General features: G+C 35.9%; 2 protein-coding genes across 2 annotated transcripts; both read left to right on the top strand.

The window, feature by feature from the left end:
• Positions 1-265: 265 nt before the first annotated feature.
• On the top strand, positions 266-928 carry LOC112597897 (the record flags this gene model as incomplete). Its single annotated transcript, XM_025344123.1, is given in 1 exon segment — positions 266-928. A coding segment is annotated over 1 exon segment (652 nt), but the record flags the coding sequence as incomplete, so codon positions are not given.
• A 5,641-nt stretch (positions 929-6,569) lies between these two features.
• On the top strand, positions 6,570-6,996 carry LOC112597896. The gene is made up of 2 exons (XM_025344121.1): positions 6,570-6,890; positions 6,970-6,996. Exons 1-2 carry the CDS (start codon positions 6,570-6,572, stop codon positions 6,994-6,996), a joined length of 348 nt encoding a protein of 115 aa, XP_025199906.1.
• Positions 6,997-11,639: the final 4,643 nt, after the last annotated feature.

Here is an 11,639-nt window from a genome sequence, read left to right as displayed (position 1 = left end):
GTGGGTAATGCGCCGACAACATACCCAAATTTCGTACTGTCGATCTTGATACCTGCGCTGGCAAACTTCCTCGACCATGGCGAACCAAAGTTCGGGATCCGACGAAATGAACTCGGAATTTTCACCGCGACTCTGGCTACTGACGATTCATTGTTTTCCATCACGTCGAGGTCACCAATTTGTGGTTATGGTAATAAATAATCACTCACAATTTATAAATATTGCAAGCACTATATAGGCAATACGTAACTGAATGAAGCAATAACGGCGCATTACCACCTAAATATGCGGTTGAAGTGAAAGATATCATAATGGCACCACCATCGGAAAACAGGTACGTAAAAATTAAACAAGAATTGGTCAAACGTCTCAGCGCATCCCAAGAAGAAAAAACTCGCCAACTATTGGAACGGGTCGAAATGGGTGATAGAAAACCATCGCAATTTTTACGCCATCTTCAAAGCCTAGCTGACACCTCCATTCCGGAAACACTGTTAAAAACGCTGTGGATGGGCCGACTACCGAAAAGTATTCAGGTAGCGCTGGCGATCGTCAAGGACTGCAAACTCGAGGACCTCGCAGCACACGCAGATAATATTGCAGACGCGTCTGGTCCTATGCTACCTCAGATCGCGGAATCAACTGTGAGTAATACTCTGGAAGCTACGTTAAATCTTAAGCTTTCACAGCTAGCGCTAGGGATTAATCAGGAAATCACGGCGCTGAGAAAAGAAATCGCTGAGATCAACACCCGTCCTGCACGTGGGCGAAGCCCCGATACTAGTGCCCATCGTTCAAGATCTCGATCACGAAGTCGTAATTCACACGGTGTCAATGGAATCTGTTGGTATCACTGGCGTTTTGGATCCAACTCCCAGAAATGTGTAAAGCCATGTACATATAAGTCGGAAAACTAGAAAGGCAATCACTGATGGCGGCCAGTGAGCCAATGCCATTTCCACGCCGCCTATTTCTAACCGATCGTGTCTCACGAATACAATTTCTTATTGACACTGGAGCCGATTTATGTGTATACCCACGCAGTGTGGTTCAAGGTCAACGAGATAAATCGGACTACTCCCTATCAGCAGCCAACGGGACGACCATTGCTACGTACGGAACTATTACACTTGCTCTTGATTTCGGACTTCGTCGAGTTTTCACTTGGAGATTTGTGGTCGCGGATGTATCCAAGCCTATCATTGGTGTGGATTTTTTAAACCATTATAATCTTTTGGTAGATATACGTAATCAACGTCTCTTGGACGGTCTCACGCAACTCACTGTACAGGGTCAAGCTGCGAAATGCGACATACAATCCATCAAAACAGTTGTCGGAACAACAAGGTATCATGACTTATTACAGGAGTATCCTGAGATAACCCGACCTGTTGGAGTAATCAAGGACATCAAACACAACACCAAACATTACATCCAGACGACACCAGGATCTCCCGTCGCGTGTAAACCAAGGCGTCTAGCCCCTGACAAGCTCAAGGGAGCCAAAAAGGAGTTTGAGACTATGCTAAATTTGGGTATAGCTCGACCTTCTAAAAGCCCTTGGTCTTCACCACTCCACCTGGTTTCAAAGAACACTACAGACGCATGGCGACCCTGTGGAGATTATCGTGCACTTAATACTCGAACTATCCCAGACCGCTACCCAGTTCGTCACATCCAGGATTTCACACACTTCCTTCACGGAAAAAACATTTTCTCAACAATCGATCTGGTAAGAGCCTATAATCAAATTCCTGTAGCAGAGGAAGATATCAATAAAACGGCCATAATAACACCATTTGGACTTTTCGAGTTTCCTTTTATGTCTTTCGGACTCAGAAACGCAGCTCAGACGTTCCAACGTTTTATTGACGAAGTACTCCGTGGACTTGAGTTTTGTTTCAGTTATATCGATGATATACTAGTAGCTTCTACTTCTGAAGAAGAACATATCAAGCACTTACAGATCATTTTCAATCGGTTACGTGAATACTCTCTAGTAATCAACCCTTCCAAGTGTGTTTTCGGACAAAAAGAAGTCAAATTCCTAGGTTACCTTATTTCCACAGATGGCACACGTCCTTTACCTGACAGAATCGACGACATCTTGAAATACAAGAAACCGACATCAGCAAAAGGGTTACGACAGTTCCTGGGTATGATAAACTTCTATCGACGTTTTATACCCGGAGCTTCAGAAGCACAAGCACCATTGAACGTCTTACTGGTTTCCAATCTCAAAGGCAAAACTCCTATCAACTGGACACCTGAAGCTACTGCTGCTTTTGAAAATTGTAAAGAAAAACTTGCCTCAGCCACGTTACTTGCTCACCCTCGCGACAATGCACCATTGGCCATTGTAAGTGATGCTTCTGACACCGCAGTGGGCGCGACTCTCCAACAATTCGTCAACAAGGGATGGCAGCCTCTCGCATTCTTTTCAAAAAAACTTTCAGTAACTGAATCTAAATACGGAGCCTACGATCGTGAACTCCTTGCTATCTATCTTGCTGTCAAACATTTTCGACACATGGTAGAAACTCGCAATTTTACCATTTTCACTGACCACAAACCCATCACTTTCGCCTTTCAGCAGAAACTTGAAAAGTGCTCACCACGCCAATTTCGTCACCTAGATTATATCTCACAGTTTACTACAGACATAAGATATGTGCCAGGTAAACAGAACATTGTGGCCGACGCTCTCTCTCGAGTGGAAGTTCTTTCGGATACACTGGATTATACTGCCCTGGCTAAATCTCAACAAGAAGACGACGAATTAAAAACGTATTTACGGAGTGACACTGGATTACAGCTTAAGCAAATTCAAATGCCCGGCATGGATGTTCCTGTGTTTTGCGACACCATGACACCAACCGCCCGACCTTTTATTACAAAATCTTTTCGACGTGCTGCTTTTAATACTGTCCATCGTCTTTCACATCCAGGCATAAAAGCCACTACCAAGTTGGTAACACAACGGTTTGTATGGCCTTCTATCAACAAGGACTGTAAACAATGGGCCCGAGCATGCATCGAGTGTCAACGAGCTAAAATAACACGTCATGTTTCAGCACCACTTGGTTCATTTCCTCAACCATCACAAAGATTCGAACATGTACATTTAGACCTCATCATTATGCCATATTCAGAAGGATTCCGCTACTGCCTTACGTGTATCGATAGATTTACTCGATGGCCGGAAGTGATACCTTTGGAGAACCAAGAAGCAGAGACTGTCGCCCGAGCATTTTATACACATTGGATTTCAAGATTTGGTACACCTCTTATTATAACGACTGATCAAGGGAGACAATTCGAATCAAACCTTTTCAAGTATCTAGGATATTTGACTGGTACAAATCACCTTAGGACTACGGCCTACCACCCTTCAGCAAACGGTATGGTAGAACGAAGCCATCGACAGCTTAAGGCCGCTATCAAATGTCACCAGAACAAACGGTGGACTGAAATACTCCCAACAGTCTTATTAGGCATACGAGCAGCTTGGCGCGAGGATCTGAAGTCCACATCCGCAGAACTTGTATTCGGAGAATCACTTCGTCTACCTGGTGAATTTCTCTCAACAAGATCAGATGACGCTAAGTTTGAGAACGCAGCAGAGTTCATCAAGGATCTTCGACACCAGATTCGTCAGATACAACCGGTAAATGGAACCTGCCACGGAGAAAAGAAAAATTTCATATTTAAGGACCTCGCCACCTCCAAACAAGTGTTTATTCGTCATGATGGACCGAAAAACTGTCTACAAATGCCGTACGACGGCCCATACCCAGTTGTAAGTCGCAATCGGAAAACCTTCTGCATTGACGTGAAAGGGAAAAAGATAACAGTGACAATTGATAGACTGAAACCAGCCTACATAATTGCTGATGACATACACGAGGAGGTTAGCTCCAGAAACATGAAACATGCCACACCCGAAACTATCGCAAATAAGAAACCAAAACAGAAGAACCGACACCAGAAACAAAGACAGGAAAACGCGTTCCGGTAGGAGAGTCCATTTCCCCGAACGTCTTCAAATAAGTTCCTGCTGACTCCATCACTGGTAGGGGGTGATGTGGCGATGGACAATACACACGAGCCGCCCAATATTACTGTCGACAGGTACAATAGGAAAACCCATGTTCTAATATTCCACGATGGTCTCGCTAGTATTTCGGGGATGTTCTAGAACAAAGCGGAGCCTATAAATACCAGCTGATCAGATGCTCAATTTTCATTCCGTCAGTGACTATGTATCGCGACTTACTGTGTTGTTCAGTTCGCAGTAATATTGTACGCGTAATTAGTATTTGTTATATTTCTTGTACATACATATCACAGTAATATAGTGCTTAATATTTTATAAATTGTGAGTGATTATTTATTACCATAAACCACTATTAAGAAATTGTTATCACTTATTCGAAAAACACAAAAACGTTTACTAATATGATGTTAGGGCCAACCCGATGAAAACGTTTATAGCAATTTATAGCCACGTACGTGAGGTGAGGTACGCGTTCGGATTGTTTACTGTTCTGACCAATGCATACACTGTATAATTTATAAGTTTATTTATAACTATACATAAAAATATTCGAAAATCAAAAGATCATTATAATAATAATTATATTGTTGTACTAACAAAATATTATTATTGACAGCATTTAATGTAGTGTGTTGTAGTATGTACTTAACCTTTATCGTTTTAATTAGTTTTATTGAAAAAGTTTTTAATGTTAACTATATTTTAATTATCTATTTAAATAATTTGTTATAAAAAGAACTAAGAAGTTACGGCTAACAGGTAAATTTAATCTTATTTAAGTTAAATTATTTTTAAAGAATATTTATTTTTTAATTTTTATATATTGTTTTGTGTAGACATTATGAGTCTTTTGAAGTATAACTTCTCCAAAATTCCAAAGAATGATTTACCTACACATAAAGTTCCTACTAGCAAAGAACAAACTGCTACCAGTACATTTAAATCAAATATTGACTTATCAACCTCATCCACAATTCCTGTTACTAAATCTACTAATTATATAGATAATAATTCTTATCCTGATTGCTGGGACACCAAACAAATTCATTATTTTACTGAAACTTATCCTTGGATGTATTTTAAAGAAAAAAAAATTGGTTGTACATTTTGTAGAGATGTAAATCTAAATTTGCTTAAGCAAACAGGTTCACATATAGCAACTGAGTGGTCAAATGCAGAAATTTCTCCAACTGGTTTAAATTTAAAAAATAAACAGACTAATTTAAGAAAAAAAATATCAAAACACAAGCTTTCAATTTCACATTTAAATGCTCAAAAGATTGTTGATGAAAGTAAAAAAAATATAATGGATGAAAAATTATCTGAAATGGTATTATCTGAATCAGACCAAACACAAAAAATATTTAGAACAGCCTATTTAATTTCTAAAAATCAACGTCCATATACTGATATGCCAAAATTAGTTGACTTACAAGTTATTAATGGAGTTGATCTTGGTAGAATTCTTCAAACTAATGTATCATGTACACAAATAATTGATCATATTGCCTTTGAGATGAGAAAAAAATTAGCTAAATGCATTACAGAAAATGAAACAAAATTATGTATTTTAGTTGATGAATCAACAACTTTAAGCAAGAAGTCGATGTTGGTTGTTTGTTTGCGCTGTGCTATTGGTGAGTTAGGTGAAATAAATACATTCTTTTTTGATATTGTTGAACTGAATAATACCTCAGCTATATCTGTAAAAGGTTCAATGTTGCAAGCACTTGAAAAGTATGGGATTAATTTTGAATTTTTAAAAAAAAACTTAATTGCTTTTGTTAGTGATGGAGCATCTAATATGTTGGGACGGAAATCTGGTGTCGGTACTCTATTAAAAAATGATTTTCCAAATATAATAACTTGGCACTGTTGTAACCACCGCCTAGAGTTGGCAGTTAACGATACTTTAAAAGAAGTAAGTGGACTAAATCAATTTCAGAGTTTTATTGAAAAACTTTATGCAACATACCATATGTCTCCTAAGAATACAAGTGAATTACGTGAATGTGCTGCTTCATTGGAGAAACAACTATTAACGATCGGTAAGATTTTCACTATTCGATGGGTTGCTTCAAGTCAGAGTACAGTGAAAGCTGTTTGGAATAATTATGAAGCATTATTCAAACATTTTTCTTATGCATCTACTGACACATGTAGAGACTCAAGAGAAAGAGCAAAATATAATGGGTTAAGAAATATACTCACTTCGAATAATTTTGTACATAATCTTGGTGTGTTATATAATGCATTAATTGAACTATCAGACTTATCAATACAATTACAAAAAAGAGATATGACATTACCTGCTGCTCATAAATCTATTCAGCGTACAATTCGAGTTTTAGAGTCCATGGCTAGTATACCAGGTCCAAAAAGTCAAGAAGCAATTTCTGCTTGTGAAAACAAAAAATTCAAAAACATTCAAATATATTCTAAAACATCAGTTATAAAAGTACAAATGGGACAATTTTTTACAAGTTTAAGTAATAATATGAAACAAAGACTTATGACAACACAAGCTAGTAATGTGTCATCGAGGGAAGTTAATAATGAATATCAAGTTAATTTCAAAAATTTAATTGAAGATTTAGAAGTCCTTTCCCCAGAAAATTGGCCAGATAATATGGATATTCAGTATGGCGATGAAAATATTCGACGTTTATCACAGGTGTTTCAAATTGATCAAGTTTTATCTGTTCGAGGTTTTCGTGAGTTCAAAGAAAATAAAAAAGTTAATATTGATATTAAACCTTTAATGACTGTAATTAACTCTATTGCAATATCTTCTTCGAAGTGTGAACGTACCTTTAGCTCAATGAATGTAATTGTAAGTCCTATAAGGAGTACATTAACATCAAGTCATTTGTCTTCACTAATTTTCATTCATTGTGTTGGGCCACCTCTAGAAAAATTTGATCCTAAATCATTTGTGAAGTCATGGATTATGAGAGGAAAACGTTCTGCTACAGAAACAAATTGTTTAAAAAGAGCCAAAAAAGATGAAAATGAATCTAATCCTTATAACTCAATATGGAATTGTTTAAATGTTTAATTAAAAAACTTACTTGATTATTATTATGTTTGTTAGTTTTTATTTTTATTATTTAATGTTAAAGCAACCAAGTGCAAAAGAAAATTTAATTTATGTTTCTACATTACCTTACCATATATATTAATAAGTTATTATAACTTATTTTACTCTTAAATGCATAAGTATAATAATATAGTTATTATGTATATTTTCTATGTTGGTATGTTACATTTATAATTTTTATGAATTCATGTTAAAGAAAACATTTTATTAAAGAAAATATAATTTATGTTCCTATTTAAATATTTATAATTGTTTTATTTTAAAATAGCTCTTTATTAAATAATGTAAAATTGAAATTCATACTTTCTTATTAATATATATAATATATATAGATATATAGATAAAGTGTGATTTTATAAGCATACTTATCCCACCATGCATAGAATTTAAATTTTATTTTGTATAATTTAAAGCACTAAAAACCCAACATTTTATGATATAAATATTTTTGGTCAGGTTGATTTCTTTAGTTTTCTTAAAAAAACCACTACTTACAACTTAATATCATGAGAAACAATATTAAATTTGTGTAAAACATTAATTATTCTTAAAAATGTAGTATTATTTGTGATTTAAATTGTTCATAAAATAAATTACAAATTTTATCATTATTCAAGGTTTAAACTTAAAAGTGGGAATGTTGGATGAGTATGTTACACAATCACTGTTTAAAAATTACATGTATCTACTATAATATGTCTATGTGCATTAAACATTATACATAAAACAATATACGGAACGCTTAAAACTATATGGAGACGTTAGTCCCCCCTGGAATTTTTTCCCACTTAAAGCCCTGACCACGCCGTATTACGCGATAACAGTTTAACGACAAAGTTGCGGGTCGTTTTTGACGCGTCGTGTGCTACGGATACGGGAAAGAGTCTTAATGAAATTCTATTAAAAGGCCCGTCAATTCAAGATGACTTAATTAATATCATTAGTCGTTTTCGCACACACAAATATGCGATGTCAGCCGACATCGAAAAAATGTATCGGCAAATTTGGATCGCCGAAAAAGACCACGACCTTCAACGTGTGTTGTAGCGGGAAAACCCAGCTGAAGAAGTAAAGGACTACAGACTTAACACGGTAACGTAAGGAACGAGTTCAGCTTCTTATTTAGCTACAGCGTGTTTAAAAATGTTAGCTGATGATACGAGATCGTTATTTCCGGAAGCAAGCTCCGCAGTCGCATCAGATTTCTACATGGACAATTATCTCGGAGGTGCACAAACGATCGACGCCGCCATTAAATTACGTGACGGAATAGTAACGATTACAAACAAATGTGGATTCAATTTGTGGAAGTGGGTGTCGAATGATAAGCGGCTATTAACTGGAATTCCAAACGACGACAACGATCCGCTGCGCGTACTAAATTTAGATGGTAGCGCTGTTAAAACGTTAGGCTTGAGCTGGAGTCCGATTAATGACACATATATATACAAAATCGATAAGATGAATAATGACGGGGTCATTACGAAACGTACGGTACTGTCTGCGATCGCGACAATATTCGATCCGTTATCATTGATAGGTCCAGTCGTAGTAAAGGCTAAGATGTTTATGCAGCAATTGTGGACAAATAAAATTAGCTGGGACGAAAGACTACCGCCACTATTATACGACGAATGGAACACGTATTATGAAGAATTATTTGAAATAGTACAAATACAAATACCACGGTGCGTAATAGGAGTTGATAAGGCGATCCGTGTACAAATACACTGTTTTACCGACGCATCAATAAAAGCGTACGCGACAGCGATGTATTTACGTGCCACAGACGAATACGGCAATCACATCACCCGCTTAATCGCTGCCAAATCGCGAGTAGCCCCACTAAAAGTAATTTCTTTAGCCAAATTAGAATTATGTGCAGCCGTCTTACTCGTGCGCTTAGTTAATAAAATACTACCTAGTTTGCGCATTAATAATGTTCGACGTTATTTTTGGTCCGACTCCACAATAGTTTTGGCATGGATAAGTTCACCAGCATCTAAATGGAAAACCTTTGTGTCACATAGAGTCGGAGAAGTACAACAGTTTTCCTCTGCAACAGAATGGTCACACGTTAGGTCTAGTGAGAATCCCGCGGATGTACTATCCAGAGGTTGTAGTCCGAATCAATTACGTGAACACAAATTGTGGTGGGAGGGCCCACAATGGTTGCAGGTCGATGAAAGTTTGTGGCCTAATGCCAGAGAAAAGGCGCCGTTACCCACGGTTAATAGATATACGGTCGAAGCATGCATTGTGTAGGGGGCGTGGTTTCAAGTACCGTGACGTCAGAATAGACCTTGTTTGGCGGTGCGTACTATCGTACTGCCGTCTTTATATTTTATCAGTCGCTACTCGCTAAACACAAATTTGACAATATTCAATGTTCACATTCAAATTTCACATTTGACTACACACTTTAAGGTACGTTTACAATTTTACATTAGACCACGAATTCGGTAGGTTTTTTAACCCTGTGACCCACTTTAGGTGGTGTTGTATAGTATATTAGGAGGTACCTATGTCGTTTAAACTGAATAGCATTTTGGAACATTTTATTTAGTTTAACTTAACTTAACTGAGTTAAAAAATATCATTAACTTGTAAATGGACATTAATACTGGATACACCAAAAAAGTAACAATTTATTAAATACCAATATTTTTAAATAGATGCCAGGAACTAGATGTGCTGTCGCAATATGCCAAAATAGTTTACAAGCAACCAAGAAAAAAAATTTAAATATTTCATACCATACATTTCCAAAAGATCCAAAATTATGTAATACTTGGATAAATGCTTGCCGAAGAAAGGATGAATGGAATCCTAAGACCAGCACAATTTGTAGTGTTCATTTTTTAGAAGATCAATTTGAAGTAGATTTAAGAAGTCAATTGATGAACATCAAAACAAAAAAAAAATTGAAAACATCAGGTACCTAATTAATTAACTACATTATTATTAATTTAAAATTATTAACCTGAGTATATCTAATAATTGTATTATTTTTTTAGCTGTTCCAACACAGAACTTGAAAGAGAATTCTTTATCATATATATCAACTGACTTAACATCCAGACAAGTACGTGCTAATAAACGTCATAATGCAACTATTGTTAAAAACTTAATACATCCAACTGAAAATAATGATAATGCACAAGGTGATGATGATTTAACACATGAAGATCAAGACAAATTATATGGCGTGTCACCAGCTTTGATTGACGAATCTATTGAAGAAAAGTACCAAAAATTACTCAACGAGCACACAAAATTAAAAACAAAGTATAAACATTTATTACAATTCAAAAGAGTTCAAAAACACCGTGTACTTACACTGAAAAAAAATGTCAATACACTTAGCAAAAAATTTGGAGAGTGTGTTTTACAAACTCAATGCTTAAAGGAATCTTTAAACACAGTATTTAGTGACACCCAGTTACAATTAATAACTAAAAGAAAAAAAAAGTTGTATGGGGAACAGAAGACATTTCAAGAGCTTTTACGATAAGATATCTTAGTAAAAGATGCTACATTTATCTTAGAAACACATTGAAGTATCCACTACCACATGTTTCAACTTTAGTGAAATGGGCATCTAGATTAAGTTTTCATCAAGGTTTTCTAAATGATGTTATAAGAATCATGAAAATAGCGGCGTTAAATTTAAATAATATTGAAAAATATTGTGTGTTATACAATTCGACGAAATGAAAATATTATCAGCTTACGAATACGACAAAAAAAAATGATCAAGTCATAGGACCACACAGCCAAATGCAAGTTATCATGGTGAGAGGCATTTTTAAAAGCTGGAAGCAACCAATTTATGTGAACTTCGATCAACAAGTTACGCCAGAAATTCTGAATGAAGCTATATCCATTTTGTATGAAAATGCATATACTGTAGTAGCTTGTATATCAGATTGTGGTGGTAGTAACGTAGGATTATGGAAAAAGTTGGATATAACAAAAGACCAAACATTTTTTCTTCATCCTATAACAAAAGAAAAAATCTATTTCTTAGCTGATGCTCCACACCTTCTTAAAATTATTCGGAACTGGATGTTAGATACCGGATTCATTCTTTCTGACGGTTCTAGAATAAATTCAGGACCATTAAAAGAGTTACTAAAAGTTACTCGGACTGAAATTTCAGTTTGTCACAAGCTAACACAAAAACATTTAGACTGTATAAAGTCTGAAAGACAAAATGTTGGCTTAGCAGCACAGTTACTCTCACATAGTGTTGCCACAGCTTTAATTCATTATAAACCTGGTCCAGATAAGGTATTATCAGAAAATACTGGACAATTCATTGAAACTATAAGTAATTGGTTTGATATAATGAATTCTTATACGCCATCTGAAACGTTGTGCACTAAAAAGCCATATGGTTTAAATTTAGAAGATCAGAATGATTGTTTAGAAAAAGTATACAAGTTAATAAATTCAATGAGATGCCAAGGTAAAAACGTA

The sequence above is a fragment of the Melanaphis sacchari genome, unplaced genomic scaffold, assembly GCF_002803265.2.
Source record: "Melanaphis sacchari strain LSU unplaced genomic scaffold, SCAv2.0 Contig443_pilon_pilon, whole genome shotgun sequence".
NCBI classification, from domain to species: domain Eukaryota; kingdom Metazoa; phylum Arthropoda; class Insecta; order Hemiptera; family Aphididae; genus Melanaphis; species Melanaphis sacchari.
The sequence above is the reverse complement of the archived record's forward strand: the minus strand, read 5'-3'. Positions and strand labels throughout refer to the sequence as shown.